The following is a 23,960-nucleotide window of genomic DNA, read 5'->3' on the forward strand; positions in this document are numbered from 1 at the left end:
TATCAGAAATAAAACAGACAAATAAATAAAAACCATTTTTCAGAGTGCCTGGTGCTTCTGACTAAACACGTCAATATATCTGACATGCATAGATCTATAGAAAGTCTCCCTTGGCACTATGCTTCCATCCCAGTTTCACATCATTAGCCTTCTTTCACAGCTGAACAACTGTTTATTTACCTTGCAAACATATGCATGCTTATAAATGGCCTCTCCTTAAATAACATGAAACTAGCGAGATGAAGGAAACAAAACAAGGTTTGAGTTTGACTTCAGCTTCTGTAGTCATGAAGTAAATAAAAAAAAAAACATAATGCTGCAGGATAAACCTTTATCAGTAACTCAATAAAACTGTGTTTAAAAACTTTAAGGAAGAAACGTGTCACTGACGCATTCTGCTGTTCTCACATACATTACAGGCAGAATTTAATATCCAGCTTTGAAGCAGCTCACTGAGCTCTAAAAGTGAAAACACCTTAATACGAGTTTTACCAGATAAAAGGTCCCTTTTTTCTCCTATTCTGTATGCAGTAAAGACAAATGTGATTGTTCACAGAGCACTACATTAACTGTTTTAAATAGTTTAAAGCTTTCTATTTGTGTGGGAATTTGGATAAATATATTTTTTTATATAAATGCATGCATTCAATGAAGTAAACATGTTTCCACTTCCCTTTTTCCTTTTTTTTTGTAAACTGTACAATCTTTTAAATATGTAACAAACACTGCCACTCTAACACAGTTGGAACTTGGACAATCAGGAGGCGTTCTCTGCCAAAGAGATGGTCAGCTGTGATGGTGAGAAAAAAACCTTTCCCTTTATCTTCATCAGCCAAGAGGACCTGAAAGTCTCGTCAAGTATAAACGTGGAGGGAAACCGGAGGTTAAACCATGTTGAAAACCTGAAGCTGAACCGTTGAAGCCTGAGACGAGGCATGCTGAGAATATATATGCATGCAGGACAGGAAGTGTAATTTGAGTGAAAAAGGAATGATAAATCAAGGTTAATGGGGGTTAACCCCCTGGAAGGTTCACATATGAAGTCACAAAGCCCACAACCCCAAAACTATGCTGTACAAGAAGAGAACGGGTTATCAGTCACAAAATCATCACCAAAGTGCTTGAATTCATCAATTTAGTCCCTTTTTTCCCATGAAACATAAACGTTCATGTCCATAAGTGTTGACGGCGGTTTAAAAGAATAAAGGGGTGTCGTGTTGTGCAGTTACAGGCAGGAAGATATTAGTGTGCATAAAAAGCTGTCTGTATCAGGAAAGAGCCTCGTCTTCTCCTACGTAGGGCAGGTCCATGCTTTTCACACCGTCAGCGCTCTCTTGTTTCCTGGATGACAACAACAGACTCAGGATCAGTCACAGCCATGCCACCAGGAAATGCTAATCCCAAAGCCACTATTGAGTAACTCAAAATAGGTTTGATTTCCAAAGGACACAGAGCAACTGAGGGAAAAATGGGGTTTCTAGAAAAAAAAACATACAACAAATATATATAATCTATTACATTTGATTCAGCTGACTTTTCCACTGAGAGGACAGCCTGCTTACAGAGGAGGAGTTCAAACGTCTGGCTTTAATGCTTCAATGTTGCCATTATTTATGTCTATAATTGACATATCTCAAAATGCTGCCTTTTTTTATTATTATTAACAAAAAATATTTATGCCCAAGTTATTATGTTAAACAGTACTGCCAGATATTAGGAGTTAGACACAATGGTTAGAGCAAGACTTTTTATCACTACCTAATGACATTAATGGCCAGGATAGTGAAAAATGTTGGCAACTCCAGGCGGCGCTTTGACCTACTTGGACTCTCTGATAATATGAAACAGTGGGAAGACACCAGACAGTGATTTCATATTTCTTTTTTTTTCTATAGCTACTCTGATTTTCTATTAAATTGAAGCCAAAAAAGTTGCTTTTTTTCATTGTACAAAAAAATGTGTTTAACTTGAAAGAAAGGAGCTTAAAATTTACATGATTGCAATTTCTGCATTTACATAAGTAATACAGCAAAACAGTTTTACTTGAAACTGGAATACATAAGTCTCTGAGTAACAAAATAAACACCAAGAACTAGCCGACTTTAGTATTTTCAGTCATGTAAATATTAGACGTTCTTTTTATTTCAGTAAGTGTAATTTATGAAATTCACAGTGAAACATAAAACAAGCTAATTGCATTGCCTGCTGTGGAAAATTCCCCATAATGGTTCATCAAAATGAGCTTGAAATGGTTGAGTTACTTTGCTATGACAGCAGTGATAGGAAACAATAGATGTCATTGCAATCTAAGCCAAAGTCAGGTCCAGAAACTTCCTTCCCATTTTGCCTCCAGGGATAAACAACATATTTTGCCCAAGGAAATAATGACAGCCTACCAAGAATCCCTGACATAAACTATGTGAGACCATCTGAAATGAAGCTGCAACATTATGAAAGACAGTTGTGGCGCAGCCACATGGCCCAAGGTCTCCAACTGTTGTCATGGTACCCTAAATGGTACTCACGTGAATGTTCTTCGCGGAGCACATAAACTGCTGCGGTCCTCCTTCCGGCTCAAGTCGAAGGGATTCCCGAATGAGCGCTTCCTCAGCATGGTTCTGACCAGTATCTGGAAAAAGTAGAAGAAAGCAAAACACACATGCTAAAGCTAAATCAGTATGACATCACATCACATCCTTTAAAATCTATTCAACAAAAACCTGCAGTGTATTTGCTTCTGACTCTGATGTTTTCTCAATGTTCATTAATGAAGAAGCTCACCACTGTAGTGAGGCTTGGGATGTGTTTAACAGAGTTCTCCACTTCCTCCTCCGTGACCTCAATCAGTGAACAGTTGTCATCCTCAGGAGGAAGAGGCTCGGCACCGTGCTTTGTCACCCATGGATGTGCCTGGAAAAAACCAAAGGAGCCATTTTAGACCTAAATGAATATATGATCACACAATAATAAAGAAACAGGGTAACTATTTTAACATGTATGAACATTTCAACAGGAAACTGCTTTTAATATTAAAAATACTTTTTGGCAACATAAAGAAATATTGCCGAGCACTTCTCCTGCTACAGCTAAGATAATCAGATGATTAAAGTGGAAGTAGGGGTGAACTTTTTAAGGACAATAATTTTAATGGTCCTCTGCTGATGTTTATACAGTAAATAAATAATGGCTTGCTCCAAAGTTTCTAACTGCATGGTTTCACAAAACAATAACTAGCTACAGGAACTGCTAGTTTTTTTAGTGTCCTAAAAAATTAAACATCAGATTAGATGTGGAGCATTAGTTAAAAAGGCTTATCTTAAAATAACCTGCATAAGAAGTTCTAAGTTACATGGACAAAAAAAAAAAATAAATAAATCCTTGTGTTATAAGTTGGCATGTGTGATCTACGAAGACCGTGTGTATGCAAAGGATCAGATGTGCAGAGCAATTTGTTTTTTGGCCCATTTAAATAAGAAAATCATATTTTCTTCAAGCAGTTTGAGAGACGCCAGAAAAGAAAGATGAAGTTCTAAGCCATGGAGATGGAGTCAATGGAGATAATGGTAATAATAATAAAAAAACAATTATAACAAAAGAAAATATCATTCATAGTCTATAATTAACATATCTCAAAATGCTACAAAACAACAGTAAGAAAAGAAATGTGAAAGTAACAGTTAAATCTAAAAATATAAAACAGACATCATGAAGATTGAAAAAAGGTCCCTGTTCTGACTGAAAAGGAGCCACGGTCAGAATTACGGCAAAATTAAACCCTAAGCCTCCACACAAAACCTCCTTTACCCAAAATAATTAATCAGAACATTAAAGTTATTCAAACACCTTACATATTAAAATGAATAATTTTAGCAATACTGTAACTCTTTTTATTTCGGACACACGGTAATGCAGTAAGAGGTTAGAGGGAGGACCATCAAAAATAAAGGTAAAGTATCAAATACATTAAAAGGTGTGGCATCCCTTACTACTATGCTTCCTAAACAGAAGGAGCGTGCGTTACAAGAGGTGCAAGAACAACTCTGCTGTTTTTGGCATAGAAAATACAACACAAATGTTGCACCTACAATGAGGCAAAAGCACCACCTGCTGCTTGGTCTGTACTGGCAGTCAGTTTGCTGTTTCCTCATTAAGCTTTTGCTGCAAGAATGTGTCAGCCTGAAAACTATTCATACAGTCATTAATGACTCTAGACTTAGACTTAAGGGCTGGTTATACCCCCGCAGCAGTGTGTCGCAGGGAGCTTGTCGCAGGTATGATGAAGATATTTTGGATTTATGAGCTATGTTAGTCCACGCAACAAAGCAAGAGGGACAATCGCAAAATAGCTGCAGGTCTAGATACGGCCGAGGCAGTGAGGAAGTGGAAAAACGTAAGGGGCAAATTATGAGACAATGTAGGGACATGAGGGCGAAAAAGAGCGCAGATCCAGGTGGAAAAACGGAACCAGCATTCTCGCGCACCTCGCTCTTCTAGCTGGTCCATTTTCACAAGTCATTTTCCACAATGGCGGTCATACAAAAACAAGCCGGTAAGGTACCAAACAGGAAATACGCATAGTGTAGAGCGGATGTAGAACTGACCAATCAGAGGCCTCCTGTCGGAGAGGCTCACCAGAGTGTCTGCGGAAGGGGCGGGGCCGTATCTGCATTAACTGCGACACACACACAGACGACCTGGTTTCTGAGCCTAAACCTGCCTTTAGACAAACTATATTGTCATTTTGTACACACTGGGTCTATACAAAATGAGATTTCGTTCTGTACAGCTCTCAAGACATTTCCATTTCATAAAGCACAGGAGTCATAAAATTAATTATAACTAATTATAACTCTCTAAATAATTATAACTGATCAAATAAAGGATTTAATTACAGATTCAATCTGTTGGAAACTGTTATTGTTATGAATTAATTTAACTGTTAGAAAAAATAAAAGATTTGAGTTAAAAAACTGAAAATCTCTTCAGATTATTTAATTCTAAAAATGCCTGTTTTTACACACAGGAACATACAAACTTATTATAAAACATTCAGATTGTTGCAAACATTTTAGGCATCTTACAAAGGAATAAAATGAAGAAAAAAAAGACATGCATTTAAAAGGAGGGCCGTCATTATTCATCTGACTTGAGGATGATAACTAAGCTCACCTTTATCTGTGCCACTGATATCCTGGTTTCTGGATTCTTGTCCAACATTTTCAACAACAAATCTTTGAGGTCATCTGATATGTCTGCACTGTTGGCACAAGATAAACAAACAATACAGAGCTTCAGAATAAACTGACTGAAAAACAAAGACAGCCTAAAAAAAACAAGTAAAAAGAAAATAGTTTGAGATAAACCAGCAGGAAAGCTTACCGATCTGGAATCACCACCGGTTGGGTTTTGATTTTTTGATGTAAACTTAGAATGCGCTCATCCATAAAAGGACACTGTGGAGATAATATACATTTTTTGTGTCACCATCAAGTGAACATTTGGGGCTGACTTTTAAAGCAACAAGGTGTATCTATAATTTCCAGGCAAACACTCACCACGCCAAAGACGAAGCAGTAAAGCGTCACACCCATAGCCCAAACATCCAATGCCTTTAAAAAGAAAAAAACAAGAAATACTTTAAAGCCGCATCAACTATTAAACATCAACATCTCTGAAAAGCTAAGAGTAAAGTGTTGCGTTTTTAAAAGCTGTCTCTAGATGGCACTGGCTAGCCACAAACACTGCCTCACCTTCCCAGAGAAATTTTTTCTGGTCTCAGAAAGTGTTTCAGGAGCAAGGAAAGCAGGTGTTCCCACGGTGCTGGTGAGAAGAGCATCAGCTCCTTCAAACTGGTTACTAACTCCAAAGTCTGCAATTTTGATGTGTCCATCTTCTCCCACCAACAGGTTAGAAGGTTTGATGTCTCTGTGGATGATCCTCTGGTAATGCACTGTGAAAAAATGTAATGCTGCTACTATTAACAGCAGAAAACTCTCTGGATAAACATCATATTGCCTGCTTATCATGTAAAGAAATAATATAATGCATTTTTTTCTCATCAGATGATGAATTATAGGTAGAAATTATTGTTATAACAAGCCAAAAATTTTATTAAGTCCTAGATATAAAGCTCTCCCTCTCCTTTCCTCCAGATAATAGTCTCCTAGACAACACTAGTTTAAAAGCTTTTCTGGTGAGATGAAATGCATTAGCAGCCAGAGAAATCATGTGAGCCTTGTGGGTGGCTAGAGTCAAGTAGAGCTCACAGAAAGAAGTTAGTAAAAACAGGATAGCATTGTGTAAACAAGCCTTAATTACACAGTGGGAGAATTTGAATGTCTAAACCATGATAGGGACGATCCTTTACGACACTTCTTGTGTACATTATATAAAAGCGATAAAAGTATAGTAGTTATAATCTATCACTGTTACAGATTAATTTAGAAACAAAATAGATTCATATTGATGAGATAAATGTTTACATTACAAGAGGTTTGGGGGACTCACAGTATTCGATTCCTCTGAGCAGATCCCTGAAGTAAAAACGGGCCTGGTCTTCACTGAACGGTTTATCAGTGGGCACCTCCATCACAGCCCTGAATACACATAAACAGATACCCACATCATCACATTGGTAGCAATCAGAACTAATGAGATGGAGTTCAATCCATTACTGAAATCTTAGCCATGAAAAAGCCTTGTCTTACCCTTGCTTCACCAGTTCAAACACTGCAACATAAAACAAAACATGAAACTAGTAAGGAAACAACCTTTAAAAATGCTGTTTGCAGTCTGAACGCTGACAGTTTGGCCAAGAACATACCCATGTACAGATGGTCCTCGCTGGGGTCATCCAAAACCTGGCACCACAGCATGGGGTGGAGGAAATGAGCATTAATGCAAACATACACACCAAACACACAAAATGTAATCTTCTGCATTCATGTGAACTGGAATCTCTAACAGTAGAGCATAAATTAACGTCTGAGAGGGTAAACCTGAACAGCAGTGTTGGTGCTTCTGTTTTAAGGTGCAACAAAATAACCTCAAGAATAATTTGAAGAATAGGAAAAATGTGAAAAAATGCTTAAAATTTTTCATGGTTTGTTTTTTTCTGTTCTGCATTATCATTATGTCAAAAAATAAATAACATGCTTGTAGCATTAAAGAAACTGCTTTTTCTGTGGAATAACTCCCAAATAGCAAACGATTTGTTGACTCTAATAAGACCCTCTTTGCTGCATTTTTCTCTCAGAGGGCTTTGCCTTCTTTTGTATCTCTCTTACCATCCTTCTAGTTGTGCCTTGAATATGGATCAAACATGAAATTCTTTATATTGTCAACATTTGTGTTATGTACCATTGATGTATGGCTGTATTATTGCTCTTTAAAAAAATAATAAAAGTATAAGTTCTAAAAAAAAAAAATGAAATTCTAACGATTCACGGCCCAAATGTAAAAATATCTGGGTTTATGCAATCATTGTATTAACCAAGTTTTTCAAAGAAAAACATTTTTTACATGATATTTTTGCTTTTATTTAACACAGCTTCCCATCCAGTTGCAGCTTGTCGACTGGATTTATTCAAATTCAAAAATATTTTATTTAATCCCAAAAATGGAACATTTTTCATAATTACATGATAGAGATAGTGGCTAATAGATATATTTTCTGACTAACCAGGGGAACAGAAAGAGTTATGGATTCCTCATAAAAGTTCAAAGTTCCAAAATTAAAAACAGTAAAGTGCTTCATTCACATGATTTACAAGAACTGATAGGACCAATATCATCCTTTAGTATCTCTGCCACTTTTTGTATCTCTGCTTCTGTCTCCTTTAACAGCAGATGGTCGCTCACACTGAGCCTGGTTCTGCTGGAGATTTCTTCCTGTTAAAAGGGAGTTTTCCTCTCCACTATCGCTATAAGCATGCTTGGTGTGAGTCAATGTGTCAATGAAATCAGCTGGTTTTCGTTAGAAAGAAAGCTTCTAACTAAACTAACTGTATGTCTGATCTGGTTAAATGGTCTCTGTAATGTGCCTTGGGATGAAGTGTTGTGAATTGATACTATATAAATAAACTGAATTTAATTGAACATTTTACCACCAGTTGTAATCAAAGAGTCATTTCTTAAGCCTGAGTTATTGTCAAAAATGAAATGTACCCAACTTCAGAGCTGTTTTTAATCACATTTCTTTGTTTGTTTTACTTCAATAAAACAATGATTTGATTAAATACTTAATGTTTCTATTTTTGCTTGCTTCAAATAGCCTAATGATAATCTTTCTGTTGTGTCTCTTTCCCTCACTTTCATACTGAATTTCATTCCATTATATATATATATATATATATATATATATATATATATATAAAACCCCTTTTTCTGCCTCATTTAGCTTAGAAATGTCCAGTTTATAATGTAACCACCGCTAACAATGAGGGAAATATTCAGCACAATGGCATAGAAGACAAAAGCATCATGATTGATTTGTTACTCAGTGGATAAAGGGTGAGCCTAAATATGGAACTATATTTTTGACACATGCACTTTTAGCCTTTCTCAGACCAATAAAGTTCATTATTTAAAATCTGTTTCCTGTTTGAATTTCTTAAGATCTTTAGCCTTGTTAATTTTATCAGACAGTTTCTTTGAGTGATTTCTTGATTCTATATGTCTGGCATGATCAGGCTCTGTTATGCTTTGTCAAAATGTGGTTATAATAGTTAAATATCTATCTAATAAGGGATGCAACTATGGTACCCAACTACCATGTAGCTTTCAGCCATTTACTGTATTCTTACACCAATCTAAAATGAAAAGAATCAAGTAAACGACATGTTGAATAATTACATACCTCTACTAGTTTCACCACATTAGGATGGTCTAGTTTTTTTAGAATGGCTATCTCTTGATAAACTCGTTCCAGGGGGCCTTTATGCTGAGCAGGCCCCTCAGGTGCTGCTCTAGTTCCACGAGGAGGTGGTCTCCCTGATGTAGGAGAAAGAAATAATAAGTGAATATTAAAGAATTAGATTACTGTGAGACATACTGTATCACATCATTTGTCTGCCATTCCGGCATTAAGGGGTCCTGCTGACTTACGTGGAAAACCTGCCTGCCTCAACAGCCTCTTCTTGGACAACAGCTTCATCGCCTACACAAGGGAGAGAGGGATGGGTTTAGATTTAGAGGAAGATAAGAACGAGGCCAGGAGAGCCCAGTGGGCAGAATATCAAGAGAAATGATGAACAAAGAGGCAGGAGGAAAAAAAAAAAGATACCACACAGTCAGATGCTGCATACACCTACAGTACAGATGACAGTTACAGCTTCTAAGATAGAAAAATAAATCCTTTATCTTGAAAATCATTTAGTAGAGGAATGCCCCTCAGTAGCTATTAGAGCAAATTATTTTACAAGCGGGACTGAAAAATGGTTCTACGCAAGTACAGCGTGCAAAACAAACTCAATATAAAGAGCCTTTGATAAATATTCAAACCAATTCTTTCACTATATAACCATGGAATATATAGTCTCTGAAGATAATATGCAACAGATATGAAATAATATGGAAGATGGTGGTTTTGTGTAATGAGACCCAAATCAGTCACTCTGGATAGACTTTAGAGGGGGGTGGGTCCTTTGGATTTTGTGATCTATTGACCACATGTCCAGTCTGCACCCTGAATTTTAACCACTTGCTTCTGGAGACAAGCAACAGCCCCCAAAGCAGCCATTTAAGGATAATCAGGCATAAGCAATGGATGGATAGATGGATATAAGCCCTATATGTGGAGGCTGATCAGCTATAAACAAAACCTCTATGATAAAAACATGGCAGTAGAAGTGTTCTGCTATATGAACAGTTTATTTTCTTTATCAGAGATGGGGAACCTCTGGAGAAATTCTGGTAGAACCTTCAAAAGACTTTAGACTAATGCAGAAGTTCATCTTCCAACAGTGACTCTAAATGAAGTGCTGAACAATATCTAAAAAAAACATGAAAATGCAATATTTTTGTTGAATATTGCAATAATGGCTGCAATTCACACATATTTTCCTGTGTCTTCACTTTATTATTTTACATCAGGATGATTCCCATTAGCTTTAGTTTTGAAGACACTTATATCTGAATCTTTAGGGGTAATTGAGTAAGGAGAGCATCCACTATGGTGTGATTTAGTTAATCCAAATGTGGCTCTATTAAACCTATGGCCTGAGCTAAAATGGGACTGTTAAGATCTGGGCCTCTGCATGCTTTTAAATAAGCCAATCAGTCTACAAATCGAGAGCATCTGGGGCAAAGTTAGAAAAAGCAATATTCTGAGACGCTATTCATGCAGGCAGACAAGAAAGAGCCAAGCTTATACAGATGTATACCAAAATACTTGCAGCTGTAACCTAATAAAAGCCCACTTTTTTGCACATCACCCTTATATACTACTTGTGTTGATCCCTCACATGGAATCCACATATGAAATACATAAGGTTAAATGTTCTTACAAGTTAAAGGCAGAGAAAAGCTGTAAAAAGGTAAGAATACTTTTGGAAAGCACTGTATTTATTCAGACACATAATCTGCCAATCTGCTCAACTATTATAACAAATTTTTAACAAATATATAAATAAAATATAATATAATAAAGATATTAGTAAATCACTGTGCAATTTTTAATCACTGACATGGTGCTTAATAGGTTAATAATAATGATGTGTAAACATTCTTCTGTTTTTTACAGAAATTCCCTCTAATACAAATAACAAGGAAATCATTGTCCTGTTGTGGGGTTTAATACTCACATAGTACATGTTGTCATCCTCATTGTAAGCCAGCTTAACAACACCATAGGAGCCCTGTGTAATGGCAGGTAAACAGATAAGTTAAAAAAAAAGCATTTCATAAAAATTAAACATAATGAATGTGTAGAAAACCCCACAAGAGTAAATCCATAAGCTTATATACACAAGCTGAAGTGAGTGGGCCCACGCTGAAAGCCTACCAGCTGCTTCAAAGTGAGAACAGACAAATTCAAATCATCTCTCCATTGCTCTTTCATTTTTGATTTCAGGCTAATTAGAGAAACTGGATCTGGTTTGTGCCATCAACATACTCCCCCTTCCCCCACAGCTTTCCAATCCCATCACCCTCACACAGGAAACTCTGCTTGGAAAATGGGCCCAATTAGAAGCCTGTGCAAACAAGTTCATACACAACAACACAGAGATAGAGGGAGAGAGGGGGGCAGACTCAGTTCCTGCTGGGGGAGCAGATTGTAGCACTGAGACGTAGCAGATAGCTTATCCCACAGTCCAAAGTGGCGATTCCATAGAAGGAATCTCTGCAATTATCATAAAAGCCTCCGATCTAACAATTCAATAAGTGAATTTAATTGTTAAGTGCTTTGAAAGTTGAGACAATAAAGTGCTGTACAGAAGAAAAAAAAAACATAATAACAATAATGCAATGAAACAGAAAGCCTGCTTAAATATGAAAATGTTTTACAGCTTTTTAAGATTCCACAGAGGTAGACTACAGACCTTCCGTCTATCTATTGAAATTCAAGGATATCATCATCGTCCTCCACAATACCAACAATCTGAACCATAAATGTCTACATGCATCTACTCCCTCGCTCAGCCCCCATCCACTAAGCCTGGAACAATCCTTAGAGAGCACTATTTATACCAGCCTCTCATCCATCTTCCAACTCTCTCATGAACGGGTGGTTTACAGTTTGGAAAATGAGGACAGCCGGGAGAGAGCATATAAGAGGCTGCTACTGCACGTCCTTGGTGATGTGCCTGTACTTGACAGACATGCAGTAGGCGGAAAGGAGAAGGGAAATGGAAGTCAGTGAAAGGGAGCAATCAGTAAGTGGTCTAGGATGGTACCTTTCCAATCTCATCCTTCAGTTTGTACTGGTTGAGCTGAACGCAGTCCTACAGGAGGGAGAGAGAGAAGAAGAGGGAAGAAATAACATCAGAGGTTATATAGTCTGGACAGAAGTCTTCTTGAATGTTTCCTCAAATCTATCAGAATAAACTATTCTGAAAAATAGGCAGCTGGTCTTTTCTTTTCAACGGATGTTTAGTTGTTACCCAGCAAATACATGTAAAGTTTACAGCTGAGCATGACAGACAGAAATCTGAGATCAAAATCAATAAGGATGCAACAAGGTTTACATTTGATCCTCCTGATCCACTGAGGCCAGCTCCACCTCACTCCACCCTAGAGTTTCCACTTCTGCCTGTTATGTTGTAGCGCCTGCTTTTTGGCGATCTGTTCTGGAACAGGGCCACATTGTGATATAAACCTATTGATCCACTGATGTGAAAAAACAAAACACTGATGACACAAATACTAAGGGACAGCAACTCGGCTGTTATCGGGTGCTATCACACACTCATGGGGATCCTATGAGGTTGCCGAAAGTTAAAGAATATAGTTTTTATGGTATACTGATAGAAGAGAAGGAGGACATGTCTTTCTACTTTCTGAGTTACACATGAAAATGGGGTGCTAAACCAACTAACAGTCTATATCCGGTGATCAAACACAAAATTAGCTTTTCAGTAGCTGATGATGATTTAGCCAAACCTCAATAATGTGATTGTGATTTTATTTTTGCTTTTACTTTCCACTAACAACAAATATTTAAATGTTTTACTCCAAGACTTTAGTGTTAAAGTTGTTTGAAAAGTGCTTAATTCTTCTGGGATGCAGTGAGAAAGTCGGCGTTTTATTCTTGTCAAATGTAATCTGACCAAATCTGGGTGCTTCTACAATTAGATATTTGAATTTTGTTATATTGCATTTACCATATTTTCCGGACTATAGAGCACACCTCACTATAAGCCATGCTCACAAATTTGTTTTGAAAAAAAAAAAAAAAAAAACACATGTATAAGCCACACCGGGCTAGAAGCCGCTGATATCTACCGAACTGTCTCCCACAAAACCTGTAAGGGGAGCTCTACATATCTCTGGAGTAGACAGGAAGAAAAATGCTAGCTCCCGTAAGCTTTTTGGTTCGCAGCAGTAAGAGCTTCTGCTAAAAGATGAAGTTGAGCACAGCCTCTTCATTGATTCGACAGCTTTAATGCGGAAAATAAATGGCAAAATGTGTGAATTCAGGACATTTGTTCTCCGTTGTGCCTGCTGCTAGCATGTTCTTGTGCTAAAGGAAAATTAGCCCCTTATTCTTTCAGTTCCAAAATTTTATTTCCCCTCTAGTGGTAAGGAAAAATCCACAGAAAAGCTGCACCTTCTTATAAGCGGGTTCAGAGAGTGGGGAAAAAGTAGCGGCTTATAGCCTGGAAAATATGGTATGTTGAAAATGCAACTTATGGCCCAGCCCTACTTTTCAGATGCGCACAACATGAAAGACCATAAAAGAGGCATAGAAAACAGGAAAGTGGTTGTGAAATACTTCTTTTAGTGATCTCAGCTTGAGATAAACAAAGGTTAAAGGTGAGATTTAAAGTCTTAACTCCAGCTGTCAGTGAGTCAAAAGAAACTGGACAGACTTGATGTAGAGCTGTCCAGTGCTGAAATTGTCAGTGGAAAAGGGAAAAATGGATCGTAGTAGGACTGCAAATATAACATAAACAAATTCAACCATAAGCTCCAGTTCTTCAAGGACTATTCTACCATAACAGACCAGTTTAGGTATTGAATATATAAACCACTTTTAACATTTTTAACACTTTTAACGTTTAAAAAATAATTCTACAGAAAGTCAATCTCTATATCTATTTAGCAAAAAATGTAATTATATCATGTAAAATATAGAAAGCAAATTTTGCAACCAAAAAAAAAAAAAACATGACAACCTAAAAAAAAAATCTGATCCCAACATGACATCTTTTGTAGGATGGAGCACTAAAGAAAATACTAACCACATCTATTTCTACTGCAGCTAACAGCTACATTCGCTGTCTATCAAACCTTACCTGTGCATCCAAAGCTTGATCTTAACCAGTGGCGCTGCTTTTAAGAAGAAATGTAAATGTAATTCTCTGTCAACACTAGTTGACCCATTTGTTTGCCATGTTTTATTCAAGCCTCAAAACATTACAGTACGTTAGGGTCCAGAAAAACCAACAAATATTTATTTAAATATACAATTATAGTGCTTATGAACTCAAAATGACTGATATGCTATGAATTCTTTACCAGAGGATACTGGATGAACTAAAAAACATATAAAATCAGGATACTCCATCATATAAATGGAAGACTATTGGTGAATATGGCAAACCCAAAACCCATCCTTGTATTTATTAGGTTTTTATTTGTGTGTATATCTTTTTGTGTCTTAATATGTATGCATGCATGCATATATATATATACACACACTCTCTCCAGAGTGGAATTTAACTATTAATCTGCAAAGTCAACTGTGATTATGACATTTAGTTTTAATTATTGGTATAGAGATTCATAAGAAGTCTGAATCCCTGTATTTATGCATCGAGAAGTTTTGTATCTGTTTTACGGACTGGGAAATCTGGTATGTCATTTTGGCAAAAGAAGCCCACAGAATTTAAATGCTTGATAATTCATAAATCTATAAAAACAGACTAAGACTAAAGATGGTATAAAAACAATTGATTTCATTCAAAAAGCATTATCATACCTGGAGATCTGTGATGGAAACGCTGTGGGACTCCACAGTGGGTCGGCGAGGCAGGCGAGGAGAGGAGTGGGGAGATGTGATGGGAGAGTAGGGTAAGGATGGGTAAATATATCGCCCGTTTAGTCCAGGCGAGCTGCAGGGTGAGGGAGCGGTATGCGATCGCTCCTGGAGAGAGAGTTTCCGGTCAGACATGCTTAATCTGCTCCTTTGCTCTTGGCTTTCAGGAAGAAGAACCTCCGGCAGACACACGGTATGGGACAACAGGTCACAGGAAGGAGTCCCAAAAGGTGCTCCTGTTGAGGAAGCTTGCTCAGGCATCTCCGAGCTGTCCATTTCTTCCACCTGACATGAAATATAGGTTACTTATCTTTAACATTCACACAATTTATTAATCATAAAACAAAATCACTGTGTTTCATGTCACCTCTTCCTCTCCAGGTGGTTGACTTGTTTCATACTCTGTGACAACAATGAGGGACTCCATGGGGTCTGGGGATGGTGTCTCAGAGTGGGTGTTTAAAGGTGGAGTGGGACAGCTGCACAGTAGATCAGGGAGAGGTTGTTGCAGCGATGGCGCATGACTGCCGCAGGATGCCGAAGACTCAGCAGAGTGCCAAGGAGTTACATGACACGGCAACATGGTGGCTCTTCACAAAACGAGACAAGCACTCCTCCATCAGACCACAACCTCAAGGCCAATTTTGCCTAAAAAAAGAATTTGCAGAATATAAGTGTGCTGAAAACATGCTAGCCTTTCAGTCACTCTTATTAGGTGATTTATACCTAATAAGAGTGATTTGCTTCATTAAATATGTTGTTTTGGGATTATTTTGGGTCAGCTAAATAAAAAAGTCCATTTCATATTTGTAGAAAAAAAATATCACTTCATTAAATAAAAATTAAGGACAGAAGTGTAACTTTTAGAGCAAATGTGTACCCCATTATGTTTACCCTGTTCACACAAAGAGAAAACTGTTACAACAGTCACTTAGATGGACTGAGGCCACCATGCTGTTAATTGTTCACGCTTAAAAACTATGGAATTAAACCAGAGACAGACTGGATTGACACTGAAAAGCAGATTTGCTCTTGGAAATGAAAACATTGAAAACGAAACACTTAAAACTCAATCCATCCATTTTCCGTCACCATTTATCCCCGCTGGGGTCACGAGGGCTGCTGGTGCCAATCTCCAGCTCTCTACCTGGACAGTTTGCCAGGTTGTCATGTTAACAGTCATGTTTTTAGACTGTAGGTGGAAGCTGGAGAGAACCCACACATGCTCAGGGATAACATGCAAACTCCTTGAAGAAAGGAATCGAACCCGGAACCTTCTTGCTGCAAGGCAGTAGCACTGCTGCTTGCACGACTGAGGAGCCCCCACTAAGAAACTCACTAAAATGTCAAACATTTAAAATTTAGACAATGAACAGATATTGAGAAGGCAGCCATTAAAGAAACAACCTTGCTACTGAAAGAATAAAACATTGTGAGGATTCCCTGATTTTATGCTGGACTTGTTTTGTCAAGAGATGGTATCAGTGTCACTGCATACCTGCTTCAGTTACAATGTCCTTGGTACACTACATGCTCCTTCAGGGGACTTCTTTTTTTTATTTCCAATACTATTCTCTTCATTGGCTGCATAAAGTAGCTGACTAGGTTTAATCTTAGATTAAGTGTCAACTTACATTTTGAGACATGAACCACAGGGCCGACTGTTCTTCAAATTTTAGTTTGTCAGCATTATTAACATTATAATTATTTGAATTATACAGTCAGAGCTAGAGAACCAGAACTGAGAACAAGTGGCCTAGATGGCGATAAATGTTTGTTAAGTACTATGCATTCAGGTCATCTAAAACTATACACATGATATATATTTGACGACACTTCAGCTTTAATGCAGTGTAAAAGTTTTATGAAGTCGAAAAGATTTCCATCATTTAATATTCTTGTGTGAATTTCTGGATTTTTTTATTTATTTTTTTTTTGCTGTAGCTATTCAGACAAAAACAAACTTAAAACTGAAGGATAAACTTACTAGCATGAGGTATTAAGTGCATTGGATGGCAGTTTGGTTTCCACATACTTATGCATACTAGTTAGAAACACTGCATGTCTAAAAATATAAATAGCAGAAGTCTAACTCTCTATGCGGCTGGACTCTTAAGAAAAACCAAAGCTTTAAATGTCACAAATATTTTTCACCGACGTCACAACATAAGCAGACATTGTGGTTTTCACTTGAGCCCTCAATCGTCTTGACTTCTTCCCACACGCTCTGTAATGCGCTAATGAATTCATCTGCAAACATCTAGTTGCACCATTTTCAGCTCCTGTAAGCAGATGCAGAGTGATGCTTCTGAAGGAGCAACGTTTGAGTAAGCTTTTGATGTCACTTACACAACATGATTAATTATTATCTTTACAGCATTTAATGAGAACCTTGTTTTTTATTTTGCATAATTTAAGATCACATTTTCCATCTCAAAGGCCTCTCAGCTTCTTATATGCTCATCACCTGAGGAACAAGAAGAGCAAAGCAGAGGAGGAAGAAAGATCTACATCATTTTTTAAGAGGATTTAGATCATATTAATACATGGAAACCTGATAAGTTGATACAAGGGAAGAAAATTAAGCCAAGAGGTAAACATAACCATGTGTAGGCTAGCCAAGTGTTAAATGAGGACTATGTGTGGGAGAGACGCCCACTTCAGGTTAGAATCATTTCCTGTCAAACACTAACAGATGCTTTGAAGCACCAGATGCTAAACTATGCGCCTTGCACCTAAAGTCACACAAGTCAACCTGGACAATCTGGGCATTAGGAGAAAGGACAGGAGAACTAATCAGAGCCTGTGGGGGGTCCAAACTTTGCACAGCATTAGTTAAGACAGATATGTGGTCCTGCAGACATACCAGTAAAACACGGGGCCATCTGGAACAGAGGAGCATTCCGGGCCTCATTAAGTGATACAGATGACAACAGCGCCAGCGATGTGTGTGGAGGCATGCAGCAGATAAGCTGCTGTAAATGCAAGAAAGGATCTCCTAGATTAACCTAAGTGCAGCATTATCACACAGCTGAGAAGCTAGTCAGTCATTTATCTTTAAATCCGGCACAGGAGAACAAATCTAGCTATGGAATAAGAGCTTCGCTTTAAAATAAGGTTAATGCATAACAATGTTTCACCTTCTTTTCATAAGAAAATAATCTATGCGGAATTAATACACACAAGTTGATTAAAAAGCTTTTAAAAGATGACATTAAAATGTTTAACTGACTGATTGTTATTCTGTTGTTGGGATGATGATGGTTACATCATTTGTCAATAAATTATATTCTGGATTTATGTAGTTTAATGTGTTTTGCGTTCTAAAGCAAATATTTCTAAAATGTTACTTTGGAGGGGTTTCAAACCTGGGAAAATAATTGTCATAAATCTGTAAAGGCTTCTGTTGAGGTCATTCTCGGCTGTCTTTGAGGCTTTTAGAACCCCTGTCAAAAATTATGGAATTACCATCCTGGGAGGATTTTCATTCAGTTGTTTACTTTGTAGGAAAACAGCAGATCACAGACATGACACAGAAAATAAAGTCGTTTCAAATGCTAACTGTTTGGCTTGAAGAAACACTAAAAGAAATTAAGGAAAAATATGTGGTAGTCAGTAATGGTTACGTTTCTTAGTCCAATCAGAGGGAATATAATATGGAATCACTCAAATCTGAGGAATCACCCTGTAAATTCCCATCCCCATAACTAATACCTGCATCTAGCTGGACCTGCTTGTTAGTTTGCATCTAAAAAGGAGTGATCACACCTTGGAGAGCGGCTGCACCAAGTGAACGGACAAGAATCATGGCTCCAACATGAGATATATCAATTGAAACAAAGGAGAGGATTATCAAACTCTTAGAAGAAGGTAAATCATCACCCAATGTTGCAAAAGATGTTGGTTGTTCACAGTCAGCTGTGTCTAAAATCTGGACCAAAAACAAATGACATAGGAAGGTTGTTAAAGGCAAACATACTGGTAGACCAATGAAGCGTGAAAACAAAAAACTTAAAGCAACATGTTTAAAAAACCGAAAATGCACACAAAACAAATGAGGAATGGGAGTAAACTGGAGTCAGTGTCTGTGACCAAACTGCAAGAAACCATCTAAAGGAAGGTTTCTTGCAGTAAAAATAAGGAAAATAAGGTTACAATGGGCTAAGGAAAAGCAATAATGGACTGCTGATGACTGGATAAAAGTCATATCCGGTGATGAATTTCGAATCTGCATTGGGAAAGGTGATGATGCTGGAACTTTTGTCTGGTGCCGTTCCAGTGAGACACGCACATTTTCACAGTCATTGATGATATGGGGCTGCATGTCAGGTAAAGGCACTGGGGAGATGGTGGTAATTACGTATTTAATAAATGCACAAGTTTACGTTGAGGTTTTGGACACTTTTCTTATCCCATCAATTGAAAGGTTGTTTAGGGATGATGAAATAATTTTTTCAAGATGATGATGCATCTTGTCATAGAGCAAAAACTGTGAAAACATTGCTGGAAAAAAGACACATAAGGTCAAAGCTATGACCTGCAAATAGTCCAGGATCTTAAAAGGTAAAGTGAAGGATTTTTGCGAATTTTTGAAAAGACCCGCCCGTGCACGAGCCTAGGGTTAGGGTTAGGGTTTTTTCTCCTCCTGCACGCTCTGTTTAAAAGTTTATGTTTGCATCGCTCATACAAGCTTACTTACCAAAAGAAGATTCGCAATTTTTCCACTACTTCAGACTCACCACCCATAAATGAAAATGGGGATATTTCTATCCTTCGGTTTGGTCTAAAAAACCCTTACTGATAACCACCTTTTTTATTTCTTTTAGTGTTTTATTTAAAACCAGAGAGTTGCAATTTGAGATGACTTAAGTTTTTTTGTCATGTCTGTGACCTGTTTTATAAAAAACTGAAAAAACATCTTCTGAGGCCGGTAATTATATAATTTTTGCCAGGGGTTGTAAATGGTTAAGGGGTGGTTACTGTATGCATCTCTATCCATTTGAGGCCACGCATACTGCCGAGGTCAATATGAAACATTTAGATGAGCTTCTCAGTGACTGGAAACATTCAGACAATATGGTGTAAAAAGTAAAGTGATGCGTCTCCCCAACAGGCTGCTTCACAGGAAAAACAAATTTTGAATTACTGCATGTAAGAATAGACTGCTGGCTGGCTACATGAGCAGACTGTGACTCATATCAGGTTGTCAAACTTAACTGAAAAAGAAAGGAATAACGAATAATATTGTCTGCATGGTGCAACAGTTTGTAACACTGTAACCTTGTTCCAGGTTTGATTCCCTGTTCAGGGTCTTTCTGCACGTTCTACCCATGAATGCATGGGCTCTCTCCCAGTACAGAAGCTTCCTCCCACATTCCAAAAATATGACTGTGACCTCAATGTGTGTGTATGGTTATATGTCTCTTTGTTGCCCTGAAACAGACTGGTGACCTGTACAGGGTTTACTACTCCACCTTTCCCAATACACTGGCAGAGAAAGGCACTGGTCCCAGCATGACCCCTTTCTCTATTATATTTAATATCTAATAGAAAGTATTTATTTCAGAATATTTCAGCTGCAATTGAAATATTTTTGTTATTGCTTTTAGTCAAGGCAATACCACCTACTGTTCTATGATGAGTCCCAACCTATAATTTAAAAGCAAATTCAATACATCTTCAGTTTTACTACACATTATATTCCTAAATCGACTCCAGACTGTAGAGTTTTGGTTGTAGTTACACAAACCTGCTAGGAATGGTGGATTAAAATGAATAAAAATGCAAAAATAAACAGAAACCCCACTTCATAAATAAATTAAAAAGTTAAAAGGGGAAAATAGGAAAGCAGTAATTAGATGGACTACATTGAATATTATTGTTATGAGAGATCACACACATATTTATTTTATTATTTTGGACAAAGACTATTTAATAAATTGCCAGCTTTTTAATAGACCTGCTACTTATACAGTGTTACACTAGTAATAATGATTTGTGGAAAAAACAAAAAAATACAATGCTGACACCACCAGCATTTAGTTTACAAGTTAATTTGATATTTATTTGCACATAGACAAGCGGAAACAAAGGTGCTGTGTAAAAGTGTGGTAGCCTTTCAGCCAGCTGACTGGCAGCACAAGCAAAAGTAGGAAAGGGAACGGGTTAAATGTAGAGCTGAAACAATTAATCGGATAAATCGTGATAAGCAATTATTTAAATAATCGTCAAATCATTTAGTAATCGATTAATCATTAACTGGAGTATAGAGACTGTAATACATTCCTTTAGCTGACAAAGAGACCCACTTAGGGCAGTGATTAGGGTTGTCAAAAGTATCGATACTCAAAAAAGTATCGATACTGAAACGTTGTATCCGGATACAATACTTGTTTTTAAAAGTATCGATACAGCCATCCAAAGTGCAGAATAGTGGAAAATGCACTTTCTGAACACTGTGTGATTGAATAATTCTGTGCATTTTTCAGTTTCAGACTTTTTTTGTAACAGGTGCAGCTGCTGAGAATTATTTTTGTTTACCTGGTTTGGCTAGTGTCATTGTTTTGTGTGCAAAGCATAGCCAAGGAGGGAACACTTAATTTTAATTTTGTAAGTTTTTTATCAAGCTCGCTTAATATTGTGCACAGCATAAAAACCTCAAAATATTGTTCTTATTGTTTTTTTATTTATTTCTTGTATTTTTTTACTAATGAAAATATTTCTGTTGAATTTTAGAGTCTTTGTTTTTATCCTTGTGGTATTGAAAATGGTATCGAGTATCGAATATTTTACTTAGTATCGGTATCGAGTTGAAAAGTTTAGTATCGTGACAACCCTAGCAGTGATTGTATCAAACTTCTAGGGTTTGATACAATCACTAGGGTTTGATAAAAAAATTAAATAAAATTGAATTTAAGAAATAAAAAATTCTATCACTATTCTCTATCCAGAACCCTTGAAGTTGAAAAGTTTTCCAGTTTCACCTGGTTTACATTCGTAAAAGATCTTTTACGAATATTTATATTGCGCCAATTCACAACACGTCATCCAAAGGCACTTTATAGAGACAATTCAACCAGATCATACAGTCAGATTGGTCCAAAGTTTTCTATGTAAGCAAAACCAGTTGATTGCGTCAACTTATAGACCGGGTTCAGTGTGAGCGGCCATCTGCTGAGGCCGACTGGGGTTCAAGGAGACAGAAGCAGAGATACAAAAAGCAACAAACTTCTTTGAGGAAACTTTTTCTATCCTATTAAAAAAATCTACAGCTTTTTCGATTTGCAAAATAATTGTTAGTTAAAGCCCTAGTTAAGTGGCTGGAAACTCACTTTCTTATTAACTTAACATAAACAACAGGTTTCTTTTAAGACAGAGGTCTTCAACAAGGGGTACGCAACCCCTAGCGGGTCCACAGAGGTACTGCATGGGGGTTGTGAATGTTTTGGTTGATTAGACTTTTTTTTTTTTTATTCCCCTTGCAATTTTTTTTTTCCACCAATTGAAATGTCTTTAAATAAACATTAACATGAATTCAACACACTGTAGTTAACTGATAAATGGAGGCAGAAGATGTCTTTCAGTCATCAATGCACACATTCAACAACACACAGGAGCTCTTTCAAGCTGGGTAACGTTTCATTCACAACACCTGTCCCATCAACCAGGAATCAGAATCACTTTAATAATCCAAGGGCATCCCAATCCCAGGGGACTTTCGTTACATGACTCCATTGGTAATAGAGTAACTATAGGACCAGTTTCATATTACACAATGTCATAAAATATATATAATTAAGGGGTCCCCATTCCATCTCGTCATTAGTTTGGGGGTCCTTGGTCTGGAAAACATTTAAGACCCCCGTTTTAAGACATTCACAGTTTAAACCTCAGATTAAAGTGCCACTTTTTTAGGTTCTTTCCTATCAAGTTGTGTTATTCTTTTTGATTGTATTTTTAGATGCTAAGTACATTAAAGTGCTGATAGAAAACAGTTTTTGCTATTTATTTATAATGTATTTGATATAACAAGTTAAAAAAAATATTTTGTATCAAATCCTAATCGACTCTGGCCCCACACTGCCCATCTGCTTCATGGGACTTTGAGATGTGAAGACTAAACATAGATGGCAATGGCTATGGAGATACATTTTGTCACATTATAGTATGGATAGGTTAGTGTTCCTGGTATAAATATACAAATGTATTTAAAGGTCAGGCTTAAATATTTTAAAAACCCATCATGTTTATCGACAAAAACAAATAAATGATGATGCAACTTTAGATTCTCAATGTTCCAATGTTACATTAAAAGGTAGTGGAGATATTTCAGCTTAGACAGGAGCACATTACAGTTGTTACATAGAAAACTTTTAGTTAAATCCGGGATTAAACTAACGACATAGCAGTTATGGGCGGCTGTCAGTATTTATTATATTTCCTCTCAAGTTTTAGCTAAATTGCGTTATTTACCAACTTATAACATTTATTTCAACCAACAAAACACCAAACAAGGGTATTTGCTGTCCAAATGAAAGCGAATATAACCATTACCTCCGTCCCAGAGCGCTAAATCCTTTCTGAGCTTCAAAGTGAAGCAGCTCGGCTAACATTAGCAGCTGTTAACAGACAGATGTTTCGGTAACGGGCGTCGATTATGATAGAAACCAATCTACTGTTAAAAGAAATCCCCACATTAAGCCACCGCAGCCATATAAAGGTATTCGGATATCAAGTCTTACCTTGGAGACGTTAAAGAAATACGAATTTGGAGGTTTTTTCTTCCAGTAGAGATGTTACAGTAGGCGGCTGCTGGCAGCTAGCTAGCTGTGAGAACATAGACTGACAGCCGATGCTGTGATGGAGCAGCGGTTTATAAGACCACCGAAAGCCTGTCTTCACTTATATAATGGAGAAAAACACACCCCCACAGCCCTGCCTCATAAACGGAGGCGCTGTGCATTACCTCTCGTTCCTTTCATTTTTCCTCACTTCAGTAAAACACTTCAGGATTCTTAATTTTGGATCTGCGCTACGCAACACCGCCTCCTGTTGATGAGTTGGGGAATTGCACGCGAGTAATTTATTTGCATTTTTAAATCCAGCCAAGATTATTTTCCTAGTCAAGTTTGTGTCCGTCTGTGTAAAGGAAAGTTAAGAACGGATTTTAATGATTTTTTTTTACCAAAGGTGCACCTGGGTACAAATAATCCATTACATTTTAGTGATGATCCACATCATTAGCAGGATGCAGGATTTTTTT

General features: G+C 37.2%; 1 protein-coding gene across 1 annotated transcript; it reads right to left on the reverse strand.

Annotated features, from left to right (window-relative positions):
• Positions 1 to 514: 514 nt before the first annotated feature.
• Positions 515 to 23,720, reverse strand: camkk2 (calcium/calmodulin-dependent protein kinase kinase 2, beta). Its single transcript, XM_015398828.1, has 17 exons — positions 23,440 to 23,720; positions 15,066 to 15,346; positions 14,642 to 14,983; positions 11,895 to 11,942; positions 10,803 to 10,856; positions 9,106 to 9,157; positions 8,858 to 8,991; positions 6,824 to 6,860; positions 6,708 to 6,729; positions 6,508 to 6,596; positions 5,751 to 5,950; positions 5,556 to 5,609; positions 5,380 to 5,453; positions 5,170 to 5,257; positions 2,782 to 2,910; positions 2,526 to 2,629; positions 515 to 1,341 (listed from the first exon to the last, which is right to left on the reverse strand). Exons 2-17 carry the CDS (start codon positions 15,279 to 15,281, stop codon positions 1,269 to 1,271), a joined length of 1,716 nt encoding a protein of 571 aa, XP_015254314.1. The 5' UTR covers positions 15,282 to 15,346; positions 23,440 to 23,720; the 3' UTR covers positions 515 to 1,268.
• Between the last annotated feature and the right edge of the window lie 240 nt (positions 23,721 to 23,960).

Source organism: Cyprinodon variegatus, unplaced genomic scaffold, assembly GCF_000732505.1.
Source record: "Cyprinodon variegatus isolate N-32 unplaced genomic scaffold, C_variegatus-1.0 Scaffold29, whole genome shotgun sequence".
Taxonomy (NCBI): Eukaryota; Metazoa; Chordata; class Actinopteri; order Cyprinodontiformes; family Cyprinodontidae; genus Cyprinodon; species Cyprinodon variegatus.